Source organism: Neopelma chrysocephalum, unplaced genomic scaffold (genome assembly GCF_003984885.1).
Source record: "Neopelma chrysocephalum unplaced genomic scaffold, ASM398488v2 Primary Assembly neopelma1_63, whole genome shotgun sequence".
NCBI classification, from domain to species: domain Eukaryota; kingdom Metazoa; phylum Chordata; class Aves; order Passeriformes; family Pipridae; genus Neopelma; species Neopelma chrysocephalum.
The window spans coordinates 7,506,454-7,525,531 of record NW_020897720.1 but is presented as its reverse complement, the minus strand read 5'-3'; the positions used below and the strand labels follow the sequence as shown (position 1 = coordinate 7,525,531).

Below are 19,078 nucleotides of genomic sequence, written 5' to 3'. Positions count from 1 at the left end.
CCACTGCTGCTTCCTCCCCGTGGGCAGGGTGCCGGGTGCCCGCTGCGGCTGCACACACTGCGCATTGTTCTGCCGGGGCCTGTCCGGAAGGACTTCCTCCATCCCGGCCAGGGGATGACCTGGGGAATCCACTGGCAATCTGCTCCCACCACAGCCAGGCATAACAGCTCCGGCGGCTGGCCAAGCCCCACCACCTAGCTCGCAGCAGGGCCACAGTGGCCATGTGTCCCCCGTACCCCTTGGCTCTGGCCCCGACTCACCTTGCTGGAATTCGCCTCCTGCGATTCGACCTCACAGCACGGCCGTGGCAGCCGGGCAGCGCCGGCTCGACGGTTGTGGGGGTGCCCCAGCAGCACCCAGGGTGGGCAGGGGGCTGCGGCCATGCGGGGGGGCTGGGGTGCTCCCTTGAGGCATGGGCATCACAGAGGTGGGGGGCACGGCAGGCCCTGCGGGCATTGTCAGGCCAGGCCAAGGGTGGGCGAAGGGAGCCAGGCCTCCGGCCCCGCCAGCGCCGGGGGCCGGGAGCTGCCTTCCCCTTCCCGTCCCCTTCCCCACGGTGGCGGGGGGAGGCAGGCGGGGGAGCGCTCCCCGAGCCACATGGTGGGCTGGAGGAGGAGCCGTTGCCCAGGCAACAGCTGAGAGCATCCTTCACCCCTGAAAATGGTTTGTGGAGCTGCCGCCACAGCCCTACAGCACGGGGCACTGCCCAAGGCCCCCAGGACCCACCCAGAGCTCAACCATGTACGTGGGGTCCAGATCCACCTGCTCCAGCTGTGGCCATACACCAGCATCCCCATACCTGCATGCTGCTACCCCCCAGCAAGGACAGGAATGGAGATTAAACATCCCCCAAATGCTGAGGCACCATGGGGCAGGGGGAGCTGGGGACAGGCAGAGCCCATTCCCTGCCCTTCTTAGGGCTGGCCATGGCTCTTCTTACCCCCCAGCCCTGCCCAGAGCCACCTTGACTTGTGACAGGTACACAAACATGCTGGTGACCCTGGGACCTTGGTGCCAGGGTGTTATGGCCCAGGCAGTGCCAGGAGGGCGGCACAAGCATCCTGACCGGTGTGGTGGGAACAGCAATCTCCAGGCACTCCCCATCCCCCCCCGCCTGTCTTCCTTCCTTCCATGGCTGCAGAAAATTCCTGGATTTTACCCCAAGATGCCCCGTTTGAGTGTGAGAACTCCTCCTCGGCCCGCTCCCATAGCAACTGTTCCCTAGCTACCAGCCGCACTTGCTATTCTCATCCCAGTGCAGCTGCGTGTGGCCCCCCCGCGCTGCGCACAAAGCTGTCGCCGCTGCTGCTGGCCCTGGACCCCAAACCCACCTTGCACACCCTGTCCAGGCTGCCCCCTTTTTCCTGCTCCCCCTTGGTGACCGTTGTGACCCTGGCCCCACATCACCCCACAGTGTCCCCCCTTCGAGGGGCTGTTCCTTGGGCTAAATTAACTCTATCCCCGTGAAAACCAGGACAAGCACCATGTGCTGGCACGAGGTCCCCATTCATGGTGGCCTCCCGAAGCAGCGATGCACAGTGATCAGAGGGCAGCAGGACTCTGTCCCAGCCCCACAGTACACCTGTGACAGCCCAGGAGGGGCTGTGCTGAGCTCCCCAGAGGGGACCACACCAGACATGAGCATCTCAACAGTACAAGGCCTCGTACCTGTCATGCCCCCACACTGACCCAAAACATGCAGCAGAAGCCACTGATGGCCACCTGTGGCACCCAGGGCTCAACCAGCATGAGCCCTTGCCCTGCAGGAAAACCCCTGCTTCCCTGCAGGGCATAAGCACCAGCAGGGCCCATGGCAGCCCAGAAATGGGGGGTCTCTGCTCCCCTCCTTACAACCATCAATGCCACATGGCCTAGAGCAGGACCCCCGGTGACACGAGAGCAACACAAGGTACGGCGAAGCTTTACACTTAACAAAAGGTTAAAAATTTAAATACTCTCCAACTTTAGTGCAAGGCAAGCAAATGATACCACAGGTCCAAGTAGGTGCTCAGCCCCCCTAGGGGGCCTGGCTCAGAAAGAGTAGAGGCAGCAGCACACGCACACACGCGTGTGCACACGCACACACACACAGAGAAGGGACGAGTTATTGCTCAGGACACAGCTGGGACAAGTGTGTACAAGAATGGACAGGACAAGCAGAGTGGAGGTGGGCTGAGCCCTGTGCTGCTCCCCAGGGAAGGCTCCAACCCCTCCACTCTACCCTGCCCACGGGCGCAGGAGCTGTGCTGGCTCTCCAGGACCCCTGGGAACACACACTAAGCTGGTCCCAGTGCACTTACTCTTGGGTCACAGCTCCACATGAACCAAGGAAGGGACATTCCCTTTACCAAAGTTTTGCTTCCCGAGAGCAGGGTCCCTTATGTGTCTGCTCTTCCAACCCCGAGCAGGGCCTCGAGACAGCAGAACCCCTGGCACGCACAGGTCCAGAGCTGGTGGAACCATGCTGGGACCATCCTGCACCATGCCAGGGATCAGACCCACCTTTTGGACCCAGCAGCAGCAGGTACCACAGGAGTGGCTGTGTCCTGCTGTGCCAGGAGAGGGACTGGAAAGGGGCTTGGGATCAGCTTGCCGGCAGCATGTGTGAAACGAGGCAGTAGGCAGTAGGATCCAGCAAGACAGGGAAGCGAGGACGAGGCAGTGACACTCTACTGCCAGGACACAACGGGAGATGCTTTGGCACAGTGCTTTCCTGTGCCTCGGGGCTGAGCAATGGACTCCGCTGGAGCCAGGGATGCCTCAGCACGGCCAGAAAGGTCCAGGAAAGATGCTTTAGACACCTCAAGGCACAGAAGGCCTCTGCCCAGGACTCCCTGGAACAAAGCTGGGACTGTCACTCCCCCCATAGGAGGACATTTGTGCCTGTGACAGGGTGGGGGCAGTGCAGGCCCCCACCTATAGATTAAAAACTGACATGTGATATGTACAGACCGACATATATAAATATACATCAAACCTGCGGTGCCACTTTGGCACCGTGGAATGTGTCAGCAGAGCTGCTCCAGCCTGGCCTTCGCCCACACTGCCATGATCCCTCCCTCCCACCCTGGGCCCAGGAGGGCAGCAGCAGCAGCACCATCCCAAGCAGCACATTTGGAAGCGTCCGGGTTTGTCTCAGGGCTTGCCCATGGACAGAGGCATCTCAGCCTGAGCCATGTGCTGCTGCCAGTTTTGGAGTCATCCTCACAGTCTTCAAATACAGACGTGTAAAGCTGTAAACAAATCCACCTTGTGGGGCCACTGCAATCGTGTCCTTCAGGCTGGGCACTCGGAGAGGCAAGGGGGTCCCAGGGGCTGGAGAACAAGCTGCGCTCTACAGCCGAGTGGGCTCTTCCTCGTTGTTGCCGCAGTTTCCACAACAGTCCTGAAGTCAGAAGGGCAAGGAGAGGGAGGAAGGAGGGAGGGAGAGAGGAGCACAGCAAGCAGAGGGTGAGCACAGTCACACAACCCAGCCTACAGCTGCCCTCTGGCAGGGATGGGCCAGGCCCCCCATAGCCTGTGTGCGGGAGAGCTACATGGAGACAAGGACTGGAGGAGATCCCCCAGACTGCAGAGCAACAGTCCAGCTGCATCTGTGGGTTCAGCCCCTGGCAGACAGACTGGTGAGCAGACAGCTGGCTAGTTCAGAAGCTGGGAGGAAGCTGGACTCTGGGGACTGCAGCCACCCACGGAGACAGCTCAGTGCCAGCACAGGCGCTCAGCCCCGCTCAGGGCTCAGCCAGCTGTGGAAGCAGCTGAAGTCCTTTTTGCTGAAATGGGAGTCTGAGCATGGGGCAATGCCAAACCCTTCACAGTTTCTCAACCTTTCTGTGTGTCCCGGACATCCAGAGAGGAGTGAAGGAAACTTCCCACAGCCCCCTGGGAGCAGAGCTCCCAGCAGCTGCAGTGCAGGGGCAGCTTTGGCTCAAGCTGAGGGCAAGGCCTTCCCCACAAAGGCAGCAAGAGCAGGGAAGCGGGATTAGTGGCTCAGGGGGCAGTTAGAACAACAAGCAGAATGTGCTCTGCCAGGGGAAGGGGACACTGAAGGACAACACTCCTCTCTCCCAGATCTTGCCATGTCCACGGGCCACCAGGTATTTCCCTGAGCAGAGCAGCCAGGAGTGACTGCTCACCTCTGGAAAGAGAAAACATGTGGGAAATCACAGCTCAACCCCTGCTACAGGCAGCTGCCCATCCTCTGGCAGGTCCTCCTGCCTCGGGAAAGGCCGGGTATCCCCAGAGCTGGCTCTGGCTAGGGCAGCCCATTGAACCTTGAAGCACGACTCAGAGCTTGGCATCAGGAGTCAGCAACGGGTGGCTGAGTGGGTCCAGAGCCAACCATGCTGGAGTCCCACAGCTGCACACAGCTGTTGAGAGGCTTTGCCAGGCTGGGAAAGAAGGCAAACACTGTTCCAGGAAGAGGAGACAGGCAGACAAGCAAGTCCACAGCAGCTGCAAGACATTTCTGTTCTCCTCATCCCTCGAAAGAACTGCTCTCTGCCTGGCTCAAGATCTGGCAGAAGTGCTCTGGGGAGGCCATTCCAAGAGCAATGCCTTGTTCAGGGATGGTATTATTCATGCAGGAAGAGAGATGACTTACTATTTTAATGCCTTCAACATCTTTCTGCCTGTGTGACTCCAGCACATTTAGCCAGGACACTCTTTCCCAGCCCCTTTGACTCCCCCAGCATGGGGAGTGCCAGCCAGGTGAGGGTTGGCTCCCTGCAGCCTTGCACGGTGCCCCTGAGAGCCCTGAGGTCCAGCCACCCAAAACTAGGGGAAACCTTACCTGCTGCCCTCTCTTGCCAGACCTGCCTGGCACATGCAGGAGCAGGCTCAGTGCTGCTCAGGGACTGGCTGAGGAAGGAAACACTGGGCAAACTCTTACCTGTCTGCTGAACAAGCGCTGGAGTAACCCTTTTTTGGGCTGTGGGGAAGGCTGCCCTTTCCAGTCCAGGTCTGGGGGCACCGTGCCATCTGTGCTAAAGACATTCAGCTCCTTAAAACACTCCGTCTCGATCATCTGGAAGAGGGCAAAGAAAGCTGCAGCAACTGTTACACGGAGCCTGTCACTGAAGGCCCAACACTGTGAGAGCAGCAGGGACAGCGCAGATCTTGCAGGACCCTGCACTTGGCTGTGGTGGGCACAAGCAGGAGCAAAGACCTACCTCGTTCTGCCAAGGAATGGGCACACTTCCTGTGGCAAACTTCTGGTAGAAGTCATTGTCTGTGGGCTCCAGCTCCACTCCTTTCACCGTGGAGAATTGCTCGATGTCCAGAACATCCTTGCAGTAGATGGCCTGGGGCTAAACAGCACAAAGATTGCTCTAATGCCAGGCTCCACCTTGATGTCACCACCTCCAATAACTGTGGCTCGTGGCCAAGCCCAAGCCCCTTCTCCCTGCAGCCCTGAGCATGCTGGACCCACTTTTGCCAGGTTCCAGAAACAAGAGGGAAAGGATGGGCCTCATCTCCTCAGGTGAGCCATGCCAGTGCTCCCACGTCCCTTGACAGAACCAGGGACTGAAAAGGTTGGGATAGAGACAGGTACTTACATCTGGCTTGAAGGGAGGGTCCAGCATGCCTGCTTCCAGCCTCCTGAAGTTGAGGTGCTTGAAGAGAGGGTGTTCCTTCACTTCCTTGGCCCCAGCTCCTCGGCACCCCAGGCGCTCTAGAGGGTCTTTGCACAGGAGCTGCAACACAAAGTAAACCAGTGTCCTGGGTGAAGAGCATTCCATGCAGGAGCAGCCCTGGGTTCCTGCAGTAAGTCTCTAGGGGGACAGCACAGGCCTCTCAGGCAGCTGGGAGAGCAAGGAATTAAGGCACTCTGGACCCTCCCGTGCTGCCTTATCAGAGACAAGGGAACCTGGCTGCCACTGCTGCAGGGAGCAGCCAGGATGTTCTGCCGTGTACAAGGAGGACTGGGATGCACACTCGTACCATGGTGCAGAGGGAGCGGGCGCAGGGCGAGAACTTCTCCGAGTACTCCTCCTGCACTTCCTTCACCAACCGCTCCACCTCCTCCCGCTTGATCTTCTTCTTGCGCTGCTGGAAGGGGGACTGTCCCTCGATCATCTCGTACACCAGGCAGCCCAGAGCCCACCAGTCCGGGCTGAACGTGTAGCGCTCGTTCTTCACCACCTCCGGAGCTACATGGGAGCAAGGTTAGGGATGTGTGAGGGCAGGGAGGGACTGTGTGCAGTCAGAAGCCACTTTTGGATTAAACAGGGTCACTTACCCATGTAGCCAACTGTCCCCACTCGGCCCTTGATTGTTTGGCCCTCGGGCACATGCACAGCTAGTCCCAGGTCTGAGATACGGATGTGACCTGCACAGAGGAAGGGGCAAGTTAACAGGACAAGGTCAGGGGGCAATGTTTGAAGCTGCCAAGAACACAGGGTAACCCTGGTTCAAGCAGAGGAGGAAAGAACTCAAGTCCAGGGCTTCTCTTGACCCTGCAACTCACCGTGGTCATCCAGTAATATGTTCTCTGGCTTCAGGTCCCTAGGAGGGAAGGGACTCGATTAGCAAGAAGCCTGTTGTCAAAGCAAAGGACACAAGCAACAGCCACATTTCAGCAAGTCCCAGATAAGCAGCAGTGGGATCCAATGCCCCTGCCTTGGGCAGAAAGATAACCCTCCCCTCACCTTCTGCCCCAGAGCTGGCCCTGCAAGTTCTCCCCTCCTGGGCAGAGGCAACACATGACAACCTTCATGTTATGTTCATGACAACCTTGCTCTGCAAGGCAGCAGTGACCCTGAGGATGATTCCCTCTTTGCAGGTGCAGAACTCACTACAGGGCAACCCATGCAAGAGAGGAGCAGAGCCTTCTCTGCTTATCCTGCCCCAGGGCAAGACACAGGGTAGGACCAGAAGGGGCTCCCTGGCCAGTGTTTAGCCATGCTATCCTAACACTGCATCACACAACCCAGTGAGTACAGTCAATACAGTCCATCAGCTTGTTCTCCCTCCTGCCCAGCTCTTGAGCCACTGGGGCAGCCTACCCTCTTTTGTTCTAGTGTCAATACTGCTTGGGGAGTTCAGTGCCTGCCCTGAGGCATTCACAGCATGATCACATCCTGTTCTTGGCGATCATTTACCAGCACAGGGAAGCCAAGCTAAGCTCTCCCCTTCTCCCACGAGATCAGCTTTCTGTTCCCAATTCCTCTCACTCAGCTTTGTGCTGCTTTCAAGCCTGAGCTTATTTTCTTGAGCAGACAGATCCAGCTGGGCTGGTAAGAACAGCAGGAAACCCTCTTGCTTCTGCAGCCCCTACAAGCTCTCCCAGCAGGGACCAGAGAATACACACCTGTACACTATCCTCTCCTGGTGCAAGTCCTCGAGGCCACAGCAGATCTCAGCAGCATAGAAAGCTGCCCGGGGCTCCTCGAAGCCAGCCTCTCCCATGTGGTAGATATGGAACTTGAGGTCCCCTCCATTCATGAGGGTCAGCACTAGGCAGAGAGCATCTTTAGTTTCATATGCATAGGCTAAGCTCACCTGCAATTCAGGGCAGAAAGGCTGTTAGAAGACACAGCTGGAAGAGGGAGGTGCCCACACTCCCATGGGTACTTTGCCACCCAAGCAGCCACTCACAGGCTCAGGACTGGGCCTTTGCCAGCAGAGGAGGAACTGTGCAAACCCAGGGAGGACATGGCAGTGCCCAGCAATCCCAGCACACCCCTGGCGTTCCTCAGACAGGGAGGACACTATCTCCCTGAGCCAGAGCTGCTCCCCTCCAGGGGCAGGCAGCACTGAACAGCAACGCCAGGGCAGTGTCTGATGAACCCTCCACAAAGGGAGGTTCAGGCTGTTCGCACTTCAGTGCACCCAGGTAGAGCTCTCTACCACACAGCTCAGGGCTGGGCTTCTGCCCACCCCACTCTCTGGAGAAACAGCACTGTTTTCTTGTGCCTCAGAGGTCACAAAGGCACCTGTCACGCCAGATGGGTGTTTGGGGCTGACTTTGGGAGCATTTATAGCATGTTGTGGAGGCAGGAGGTCCTGCCAGACTGCAGCCTTGTGAGAGACCTGCAGCCACCAGACAGGGCCTGCTCCTGCCTCTCCACACCGGGTGAGGAACACAGAGGTGCCAGGCCAGCCGGTTGGAGGAAAAATCAACTACTGCAGCAAAGGGAGAGCAATTCCTATGTACTTACTACAAACCTACTGTTCACTTTTTCCAGGATCTGTTTTTCATTCAGGGCCATGGCTTCTCCTTTCCTCTTTTTGATCCGTTTCTTCTCCAGTTTCTTGCAGGCATACATCTTCCCTGTGGCACGCACTTGGCAGGCACAAACCTGGAGGGGGGACAAGGCTCAGTACCCTCCTATTACCATTTCCGGGGGGGGGGTCTAGGTTCTGCTCTCAAGAAGAGGCACAGGAAGGCAAAGATATTCTTATCCCTGCCCCTCACTCTGAGGTTAGTGAGAAGCCCATTCAAAGTGAGGACACAGGGAGCAGTGACAGCTCCAGATGTCACAGAGAAGCAGCAGAGAGCTCTGATGCCTCTAACACCTGGTGTCTGGGAAGACAGAAGGCCACTCCAGAAACAGGAGGAGGCCTGACAGTGACAGTTTTCAGGAGTGCGGTTTCCCTTGTCAAGACATGGGGAGCAGACCTGACCCTGCTCAGGCAGCAGCAGGCACCACAGGGCTTGTGCTACCTACCCTGCACAACACCTTCAGCACCTGGTGAGACGTGAGCTCCTCCCCTCTTGGAGGGGAACTGACAAGTCACACAATGCCCAGAACACAGCAGTACCCAGCACAAAGCCCCTACAGCCCACCCAGGCAGGTGCTGGAGCAGCCTATGGCACCCTGATGGCCAAGCCAGGTCTGCCTCTGACAGCAGGCAAAGTGGCTGCCTGGTACCCTGAATGGAAAGGAAATGGTGGCCACTCACCTCGCCAAAACCGCCCTTACCCAGCACACGGTATTGGCGGAAAGTGTTTTTGGTCACTGGCTGCCTGTGAGGGAAAGGAAACCAGAGTGAGATGGGAGCAGGGAGAGAGCAGGGGCTGAAGCCCAAACTGCCCCCACACTCTGGCCTGAGAGACTGTGGCTCACCCCAAACCCCAACCCTCTGCTCAAGCAGACCTTGCTTCCCTTTGAGGCAAGCAAGGCTGGGGCTGCTCATGGTACATGTCCCTGAAGGACAGCAAAGGCCAGGCCCTTGGCTGCTGCCAGGGTCCAGCATGGGAAGAAGCCCAAGGGACCCCTCAGGCAGCCTATGTGAGGAGGGTGCAAGTTTCCCAAAGCAGGGAGCGTTACCGTTCCAGCCATTTCCACTGTAGGAAGCGGTTGAAGTACAAGCTGTCGAGGTAGTCGGCAAAGGGAGCCACGCTCAGGTAGTCGTGGATAAGCCTAGGAGAGAGCAGAGCCAGCATGGTTCCTGAGAGCTGATCACAGCCATGGAAAAAGCCAGCAGCCCAAGGAAAGAGGAGGTGAACAGCCCCAAAAGCCTGTTTACTTTGCCATCCCCTCACCCAGCCTGGTGTTAAATTCATCCACATAGCCCTGGCCCAGAAAGCCCCCCCTCCATGCTCAGTCTGATGCAAAAGGAAGGTGCGTTGGAGGTACCACTGTAACAAACACAGCACCCTGGGACTGGGCTGGCACTGCTAATTGTGGCCTTCTGACACCAGCCAGGGCTGCGGGACAAAGGGTGACAATGGGGTTCTGCAATTGCCCCTCTGCTCACAGGGCAATTGCACACACAGGCTGTAATCAGCTGGTAGCAACATTCAGCACCAGGCGCTGAGTTGTTCACTGTCAGATGAATATCCAGCACAAAAGGCCACAGGGGATCCTGCTGGAGAGAGCTAACTGCCTCGGAGAGCTGTGCCAGGGCCGCGCAGCGGAGTGAGGAGCCTTAGACACAGTGTCTAGACTGGAGACACGCATCAAGGAGAAGCGGATGGGCTCTCCCCTTTCAGAGTTTGCCAAGTGCAGGCAGGGCCCAGCCCGGAGGCTCTGCATTCAGACATGACACTGGTTACCACACACGGAGCTAACGCTCCCCAGAAGGCTGCAACAAAGGTGTTGCCACAGCCCTGCACTCAGTTAGGCAACGTGCTCAGCTCCTGTGCAGGGAGGGGTGGAGGCCGTAAGCCCGGTTTACTCAACAGCTTCCGCTTTGCACCCAGAGCCAGGACCTCAGCCAGTGCTTCTGCCATGGGAACAGAGGTGACCTTAGTCCCCTGCAGCAGCAGCCAGTCTAACCCAACCACAACAGCCACATCTGCGGCTGGCAGGAGAGGACAGCTGGCACGGGACTGCAGCCATCAGCTCTGCTCGACGGGAGCCTATGAGATCCTGGCACAACACTGGCAACAGCATTGCTTCATGCTGAAACAGGGTCTTCCCAAATGGCAACTCAGATCCATGGCAGGCTGAGAGGAATGATGGGTTTCTGCAGAAGCTTGTGGCTCTCAAAGCACAAGTTCCTTGCGCTCGCTTTCCTGTTGCTGTGCTGCAAATTGCTTGCCCAGAACTCCCCAGGCTCCAGCCTTAGCACCAGGCTTCCCTCTCCCAGAGGAAGGGACCGCGAAGGACAAGGCGAGACAGCTGCAGCATCAACCCTGTGCCATGTGCGACCTGCAGGCAAGCCCAGCCCTCCAACCTACTTAGTGCATTCCTTGAAGAGCTCCTTGGAAGGTTCCTGCTCCAGCCTCTCACAACAGGCATCCACCAGCTGCGAAGGAACTTCAGGCACATGGTCCTCACTCTGGGGACAAAGGGATGGAGTTAGACACAGGGAGGAGAGCCCAGGGGTCCTGCCAGGAAGAAGCCCATAGGAACAGCACACAGGTGCCGTGTCCATCTGCTTTAGGGGCAGTGGGCAAAGCAGTGTGGTGGCTTGGGAAGTGGTGGGGTGGCTCAGCATGTTGGCTGTGCCAGGACATGGGCAATGATAGCTGTTGTCTCTCCAACTGCTCTACCCTTGCAGGCAGCAAACACAACCCTCTTACTCACGTTTGGCTTCAAGTACTTTTCAATCAGGTCCTGCCCGCACTCCTTCCGCTTCTCATCCGGAGCCACTTCGTACCCCGCCTGCACAAAGCAAATAGTGTGAGCAGCAGGTCCAGCCAGGAACACAACCTTGCTACTGGGCAACAGCTGCAGGGCTGCAACACCCTCTGCCTAAGGCTTCCCATGCTTTCCTCAAAAACCAGGTCTCCAGCAAACAGCTTCCTAACTAAAGGCCCAGCCCTCTCTTGGAGAAACAACAACACACGGGTTTTTCCTCCATGAAAACCCTATGTGCCCAGAAGCACCTGGCAAATGCTGGAGCATCCAAGGCCAACCAGCTCATGCCCAGGGTGCCAAGAACATCCCTGCCTCCCCCAGTGAAGAGTTTTGCTCTTACCACAGCATCCAGGAACTTGACGCAGCGGGACAGCTCCGGACGTGTCTCGCAGAACTGCCGGAAGAGCATTTGCCCAATGGGCTGCTTCTCGCACAGGCTGTGGTAGTCCCGCTCTGCAAATGTGGAGGAGATCATTCACTGCCAAATCCCAAAGAAGCAGTCCCAGCCCATCACCCCAGCCAGGTAGTGGTGGGGGAATTGTGATCTGACAGGTCCCACCACCCTGAGACTCCTAGGAGAGTGAAATGTACCAAGTGGGACAAGGGATGCTACTGAGGTTTTACATTCCCCTATGGAAGACCCTCTTCCCTGAAAGAGGATTGATCTGTTGTTCTGTTCAACCTGCCCCTCTTGTTTCTAGCAAGGGACCTTTGTATCTCCTGCTTGCCTGGAGGCTCTCTTCTCCTGTCTCCATAGAGATCAACTGACTACTCCAGACACACAACTTCCCTTGGAACACAAGGAACACACCAAGGTTATTTCAAGGCAGATCTTCCAGGTCAGGAGTTGCTCTGATGACTCTTACAAAGCACTGATATTCCCAAAGGCCCTGATGGAAGCAGCAGCATCAAAATGGAAGGCACCAGCCCCACAGATGTCCTGTTGATGGGCACACAGCAATCAGACATCCCCACTCCATGGGACAGCCGCTTGCTTGTACATCAACTCCTACTGCCCTCCAGAGCTTGAGGATTCCTCCTACCCCTCTCTGAAGTCTGGCAGACCAGGCACAAACCCTTTTGACTATCCAGAGCATTTCCAGTTCTCTGCTTTCTTCCTCCCCTTCCACTCACAAGACGTTGTCTGACCGTGGGCCAGAACACATTTCTGTGACAGCCACTGCCACTGATGGCTGTGGGCTGCCTGGGTGCAGATGTGCAGCCATCCAGGGGATCCCAGCGCTGGGTACTCCCAGCCTTCCTCTCCCCATGCAGCAGTTTCTCCTGAGGAAGCTGCAGCTTCCTGAGGGTGCAGGGCAATGCAGAGCCGGGCGGGCTGTTGTGGGGGAGGAGGTCGCTTCGCCAGCTCTGCCGCACCAGCTGGTTTCCTTGTGTCTGCAGGGGAAGGAGTTCCCTTCAGCTGGGGAGGACCAGAGTTTGCTGTCGGCGAGATCAGAAGCTTTCGGCTGCCCCGGTTGCTGCCCAGGCTCACAAGAGGTTACTCCCTGTAGTCAGGGCACAAAAAACTTAATTCTGCAGCGGGCAACCAGCCCACCATGCCCACAGTCCTGCCAAGACTCTGGAATAGGAAAGAAATGCCTTTCTAGCAGGGTGTGAGGTGAAAAGAAAGACACCCTGGCCAAAAAGTGCCTAAGCATGAGGAACAGGGTCATCTCTCCCACGGGAAAACCAAGCAAAACAGCTGCCACCTGGGTCAGAGCACTTCTCACGTGCCTCTCCAAGGGGAACTGAGACACAAGTGGTGACAGCCAGGGGCCGGGAAGGACTCGCTTCCCAAATCTTCACAAGGTCGCTGTCCCAGACAGCAGGACAGCAGAGACCACCAGCACTCACTGCTGGCAAACAGGTAGAGTTCAGTGCTGGAAAACATGTCATGACAGGCATGGGAAGGGTGGCTGCAGGCAGATGATGGACAAAAGCTCAGGGAAAGCTTCGCTGAGTGCACACAAGTCAAAGAGGCGGGTGGGGTTTGGATGGTCAAGATGGGAGGTGTAAGGAGAGCCATGTTCAGCTCTCAGACCTTGCTCCAGAGAGGCAGCCAGCAGCAGATCCAAGATGGGAGTCTCCATACAGCTACATCCGGCTGTGTACCTGGCCCTGTGGGGTGTGGCAGAGGGAGGTGGTGCACAGCCTGCACTGGGCTGCTGTGAGCTTGAGGTTACAGTGTGGATGAGGAAGGTTGAGTGACTCCAAGTACTACAGTCCCATGTGCTCCCAAACGGAGGCATCCTTCTCCTTGGGACTACCAAGACTTGGAAAACTTGGGCTGGGCAGAACTGGGAATCCAAACCCACTCAGTTCAGTGACACTTGTTCAGAAACAGGGCCAGCGCTGTGCCACTTTCCAGTTGGTAGCTAAATCTGGACTAAAAACTTAAACAAGCTCTCCTCTTCCCAGGAAGCAGAGCATTCCCACCCTCCGTGCCCCAAAACAATTGCATAGGATCTCAGGACCAAGCCTGCTGCACAAACAACATTAAAACCATGAAGAGTACAAAGTGCAGTATGAAAATGATAGGCCAAGCCCTGCCCAGTTCTACAGTTCTCACCCACAGCAAGAACCCAGTTTTGCCTAAGAAGAGCTGCCGCACCAGTGTTAGAAGCTGAGGTCTATGGAGCAGAGCTGAATCCAGCCAGGAAGAACAGAGGATGGTAGCAGGACCCTTGTTATTTATGCAAAGGCATCCCAGGGGGACACTCCAAAACTCTGCAGCACCAAGCAGTCTGTTTGCACAGAGGTGACGTATCTCTAGTGAAGCTCACCACAGTCTCGGGGGTGTGCGGGTACATCATCAGGCACTATCCAGCAAGCACCACACAGCTGTGACTTACCTACCCGTCATTTCTTCCCTACACCCTGAGCTCCAAGCTCCAATCCTGGCTGGGATTTGCCCTGTTACAGGTCCCTCACATTCCTGGGTCTCAATCAGGGGTGCACAACACCCACAGATCCACTCGCCCACCGGTGCCGGTGTCTCACCGAGGGTTTGCCGGAGATCCTTGCAGAGGCTGATGTGGGGGAACTGCAGCATCTGGCGCCATTTCTTGCTCTTGCCTTTCCGGTTTCCTCCACCACCTGGGGGGCACACAAAATCACACCATGACTTAGGAAGCAATGGTGTCCCACTGCAGCCTCACCATGCCAGGGAAGGAGCCTCCCTCTGTCTGGGCAAGGAAAACAAGACCAAAGTGGTACCACCGTATCCTAGTGGGACAAGAGTGTTGGAGCCTCAATTGCCAGAGGAAACGGGCAGACCAACCCCTGATCAAGAACATGAAGACCTTTCATGATGGGAGAACCACAGCAGGGGCAGGAGTGTCCACAGCCACAGGTTACTCTGTGCCTGCACTGGAGTTCTTGGCTCCCAGGCCTGTCCTCAGCACCTTTGCATAACTGATCACCTCTCCAGGCCATGCCTTGCTTGGTGTGAAGCTCTTCCTGTTGCACTAATGATGTTCATGCCACCTACTCATTCCAGACTGATTGCTTACTCCAGGGAGGGGCTCTTAGAGGGAGGACATGAAGCTGGGAGACAGGAATTCCTGCTCTAATCCTGGCTCCAGACAACTCGCTGGATTGCCTGGGGCTCATCACTTCAGTTTCCCACCTGTGAAGTGGGGACACTCCCACTTTTCTCCAGAGATAAGACAGCCTCAGAAAATTCAGATCCAAGAACCAGGTATTATTCCAGCTTCAGTTGCTGGAGTAAATGCCCAGTGCTGTAGGATGGGGTGGGAAAGTTTCTAGATAGAGCAAAAAATTTACATCAGAGCAATCATTAAATACTGAAATACTGATTGCTGGGATCAGCCAAGCCCCAGGGATTGCTTTCCCCCCGTCCCAGTGCCAACACACACTCAATTTCCCACTTCCCTTTGGAAAAACATTAAACCACCCTGCCAAAGTGGTCGGGCTACAAGAGCTGGGCCGAAGGCCGGGCTTTCTGAAATTGTGGAGGGGGTTGAACATAATTTATCAGCTCTTGAGAAACACTTTCATAACACTTTCCTCCACTGCAGAAGCAATTCAGCCCCAAACCCTAGACACAGTCCCCTGGCATCCAGCTCCCTGTGCCGCAGGAGGCCCTGGATGGACAGGTAGGCGGGATGGGGCCATCCCAGCCAGCCTGGAGTGGGGCCAGCCCCAGGTCCAGGCCCCTGGCACACCGTGCACTGCATCTGCCCCGCACCAGCAGCTGGGCTGCACGATTGTACAAACTCAGGAAGGAAGTGACTCAAGGGTAAGCAGGGCTGGAAGAAACCAGCGGCGCAGACACCTTCTTGTCAGCCCCAGCCTGCGACAATGGAGCGGATGGGGACAGCGGAACGAGGGCAGGGGAGGACAGGCCACTCTCACCCCAAGAGAGCTCAAGGAAAGGCAGAGCAGAGCCCCACAGCACCCGGAGGTTGCATTTCCTTGAGTTGTTTGCTTTGAAAGGAGGCTCCAGTGCCCTTCACGCGCGGTTCTCCCCCGCCCTCCCGGCCAACAGCCCAGCAGGGAACTGGGCTCCTGCACCCCAACCTCCCAGCACCCCCGTTCTGGGGATGGGGCAAGGGCTGCCTCCACCCAGAGCTCACCACGAGGGAGCTCCAGGGCTTGGTGATGGATGAGAGCTGGTCTGTTGTCCCTCTGGCAGAGGGCAAGGGTGACAAGGGAAGAAGGATCTTTAACCTTCCCTGGGCCAAACCAAACGTAAGGCATGGTCATGTTGTGGAAGCAACTGAAGATGGTTGTCAGCAGCCCCCCAGCATGTCACAACTCAGCCCTGCACTCCCACACCAGACTAGGAGGCTCCAAAAAGGCTGGGCTGGAGCAGAGGACTCAGTGCTGTCAGATCTGGCCAGCAAAGTGTCTGTGTCCTGTCACAGAGGCTGTCAGAGATCACCCCAGAGGCCACCACGGCCACCCAGCCACAGGTGGGAGGGCCATGGACAGGCAGCATGGCCACCTACAGCTCTCACAGCCCAGGAACTGCCGGGTAGAGTGTGATGAGGGGTTGTTTCTGCCTGCAAACTGCCCACTGCTGCTGAGGGAGAAGCACCAGAGGGGCACCAAGAGGGACCACAGCAACCATCGGTCATCTCGCTGCATCAGCGCCCAAACTCTGTTCTTCAAGGGTAAAACAGGAGCCAGTCTCCAGGTCACTCCGTGTGGAGCTGGGCCTTGTGCCTGGAGGTCACAAATGCTGCTGTTTGGTTTTGAACCAAACCTTGCCACCATAAACCTGAACGTCATGGTCACTGTGCAACAAGTACTTACACTGAGCCCGGTTTTCAAGCAGCTCAGAAATGCTCCTGCCCATGCAAATTTAATTTTGCTGCTCTTTGCTCCCACCAAATCTAATCTCCAAAGCCCTCTAACTGGATTTCAGCGGGTCTCCCAGGCTCCAGGATGGCTCAGTCTGGCCAGGGGGCGACTGCACTTCCCCACCACTGTGATCTAATGAACTTCTCGAGGCCTGGCTGAGGCAGATCTTCTCTGCACAGGACCAGGGTCCTGTGTGACACTTCCCATCCCCTCCTGAGGATTCTCCATGCAGCTCCCCTGTGCCTTCAGGACAGCCCTGCTGCTGCAGCTCTGGGATCCAGCCGTGACCCCTGGAGCCGTGGGAGAGCTCTGGGAGCCCGGCAGACCCAGGGCCAGGCCCGGTGTGAGGGTGGTGGACGGGCGGGGCTCCCCACCGCAGTTTCGGGACCGGCCCGTGTGTGGGAAGCAGCACTTTTATAAGCCTGAAATCAACATTTACTTTTTTTTTCCTCCTCCAACACCCAAAGCCGCCTCTCCCCCTGCGCCAGAGGGGCAGGAGCAGCCCTGGAAGGGGCATGGCAAGGGTGCAGATGGGGAGGTTTGAACACGGAGAGGCAGCAGGGCAGCCCGAGAGGGAGCTCAGCACCCCCAGAAGGAGCTCAGCACCCCTGGGAAGGGCTCAGCACCCCCGGGAGAGAGTTCAGCACCCCTGGGAGGGAGCTCAGCACCTCTGAAGGTGCCTCAGCACCCCCAGAAGAAGCTCAGCAACCCTGGGAGGGAGCTCAGCACCCTAGAGGGAGCTCAGCACCCCAGAAGGGGCTCAGCACCCCAGAAGGGGCTCAGCACCCCTGGGAAGGAGATCAACACCCCAAAAGAGGCTCAGCACCTCTGGGAGGGAGATCAACACCCCAGAAGGAGCTCAGCACCCCTATATGGAGGCTCAGCACCCCTAGGAGGGAGCTCAGCACCCCTGGAGGTGGCTCAGCACCCCCGGAAGGGGCTCAGCACCGGGCGCCGGGCAACCCCCGCGGCGGACAGAGGGAGCCGAATGCCCGGTGGCGACCGTTACCTCCGTTACCAGCCCGCGCCGCACCTCCCCGCTCCCCTCCAAAGCCGCGATGCCCCGGGAGGGACCGCCAGGGCCGATCCCCGGAGGGGGCGGCACCGCACGGCCACAGCCCGGGCCTGCCGCCCCGCCGGCCCCCGGCATCGCCAGCGCTCACCTTCGCGGGCCTTGAGCAGGACGGTGTTGGCGACGATGTTCTCCAGCTCCATGGGCCCGGCGGCGGCTCCGGCCCCGCTGCCCGCGCTCGGCCCGCGCCCGCCGCCCCCAGCCCGCCGCCGCCGGCCCCGCCCCCCGCGCACGGCCCACCAATCCCTGGCCACGCTCCTCCCGCGCCGCCCTCCCGTTGGCCCCGCGGGGTACAGGAGGGCGGGGCGAGGCCAGAGGAGAGCGCGGCCATTGGCGGAACGCTGCCGGGAAGAGGAGGCGGGCACTGATTGGAGGATGAGGTGTCACTCAGGGAGAGCCGGGAGCGAATTGGGCGAGCGGCAATGGCGCAGGCCACGAGGAGAGACCCGCCTCTTACTGCATCTGATTGGTGAATAAGTTGCCATTCAACTGCAGAGTGGGTCGTGATAGGGTGTTCAGTAGGGGCGGGGCCGAGAGTCTCTGTATGGTGAGCGCTGGGGCTCTCCCAGGTCCTAGTGCCTCCCTTCCGCCGTAATGGAGCGTCCTGTTGCTGGTGCTCACACGAGTCTTTGCGGTGTCCTGTGTCCTCCTCACAGAACCAGTTACGTGTTTAGGGGAGCCTCCCCGCTCTTCGTAGACGGGCGATTTGCTTCAATAAAGTCCGAGCGTGTGCCTGGTGTTGGTTAACCCCGGTGTCAGGGGGTGGGTGACCTGAGCTGCGGTGCTGTGCCCGGTCTCCCTGGTCACTGCTGCCGTGGAGGTTTGGGTTTTCGTCACCCCCAGTGCAGCCTCTGTTTGTTGGGAGCGAGCCCGTTCTGGTGATTGAGCTCCCATCGGCTTCTTCCCACCCATGGTTTGCTCCAAAACCAATTTTTTTACTGGTACTTTAATGAGCAGCAGCGTGACGCCGTCTGAAGAGAAGCTGCGGTGTGGGAACCTCTTCCCCCCGATCCCCTGCAAACAAGTCCTTGGTTTTCCTGCAGAGCTGGCTCGTACTCGAGCAGCCCTCGATGATCTGTCAGCCTTGCAGGTGACCTGCCCACCTCCCTGCCTCTCCTGGATGTAAACCGGCTCGTTAATCCTCTTAACCTAGTGGTGTCTGCCCTGCTTTGTACTCCTTCTGGCTTCCGACTGAGGACGTCACCTCTGCCTTCCCACAGCCCCTGTCTCTTGCTCCAGCCCATGGGTAATGTCTCCTTCCTGCCCTCCCAGCAGCTGGTGGCAGCAGGGCTGCCGTAGCTGTGAGGTTGGAGGCGGTCAGGGCGTGGAGGAGAACACGGTGATGGGCAAGTCCCTCCATGGTCTCTGTCAATGGCAGCCCGGGCCCCCAGGCTCTGATCCCCAAGCAGGAGCAAAGGGATTCTGTCCTCAGGCTGTAGCAAGGTAGATAACAACACAAATTACTCCAAGCACTCATTGTCCATGCAGCTGATACTGCCTGTGGTCCCCTTCAGTATCACTGAAAATCGGCCATCACATCTTCTGGTTACAAACCTGCAGTGATTATGAAGAGGAGGAGGAGGAGGAGGATGCTTTGCCCTGCCACACCTTGGAGGTGATCTCCCTGTCACTCTGCCTGGAGGGATGA

General features: G+C 57.9%; 2 protein-coding genes across 5 annotated transcripts in view; both read right to left on the bottom strand.

Annotated features, from left to right (window-relative positions):
* PRR7 (proline rich 7, synaptic) overlaps nt 1–565 on the bottom strand; it is a 6,708-nt gene extending 6,143 nt beyond the window's left edge. For all 3 annotated transcript variants that reach the window (XM_027682824.1, XM_027682825.1, XM_027682826.1), the window contains exon 1: nt 261–565. The gene's annotated coding sequence lies outside the window, so the exon portion shown is untranslated. The remainder of the gene's footprint in view (nt 1–260) is intronic.
* Nucleotides 566–1,921: 1,356 nt separating this feature from the next.
* Nucleotides 1,922–17,629, bottom strand: GRK6 (G protein-coupled receptor kinase 6). 2 transcript variants are annotated; one of them, XM_027682625.1, is made up of 16 exons: nt 17,522–17,629; nt 14,031–14,126; nt 11,371–11,483; nt 10,977–11,054; nt 10,628–10,728; nt 9,273–9,365; nt 8,905–8,968; nt 8,160–8,300; nt 7,310–7,500; nt 6,467–6,504; nt 6,239–6,328; nt 5,941–6,149; nt 5,556–5,693; nt 5,169–5,306; nt 4,889–5,023; nt 1,922–4,135 (listed from the first exon to the last, which is right to left on the bottom strand). In XM_027682625.1, exons 1-16 carry the CDS (start codon nt 17,571–17,573, stop codon nt 4,130–4,132), a joined length of 1,683 nt encoding a protein of 560 aa, XP_027538426.1. In that variant the 5' UTR covers nt 17,574–17,629; the 3' UTR covers nt 1,922–4,129. The 2 variants fall into 2 exon arrangements, with proteins under 2 accessions (XP_027538426.1, XP_027538425.1); XM_027682624.1 differs by having other exon boundaries at nt 1,922–3,385.
* Nucleotides 17,630–19,078: the final 1,449 nt, after the last annotated feature.

What these genes read in the sequence shown, in the direction of transcription:
- GRK6 (XM_027682624.1), bottom strand. Translation starts at nt 17,573, where the DNA reads ATGGAGCTGGAGAACATCGTCGCCAACACCGTCCTGCTCAAGGCCCGC. An exon ending in AAAAGTACTTGAAGCCAAAC is followed by an intron (nt 10,729 to 10,976) that starts GTGAGTAAGAGG and finishes CTTTGTCCCCAG; the next exon opens with AGTGAGGACCATGTGCCTGA. An exon ending in CAGTGGAAATGGCTGGAACG is followed by an intron (nt 8,969 to 9,272) that starts GTAACGCTCCCT and finishes TTTCCCTCACAG; the next exon opens with GCAGCCAGTGACCAAAAACA.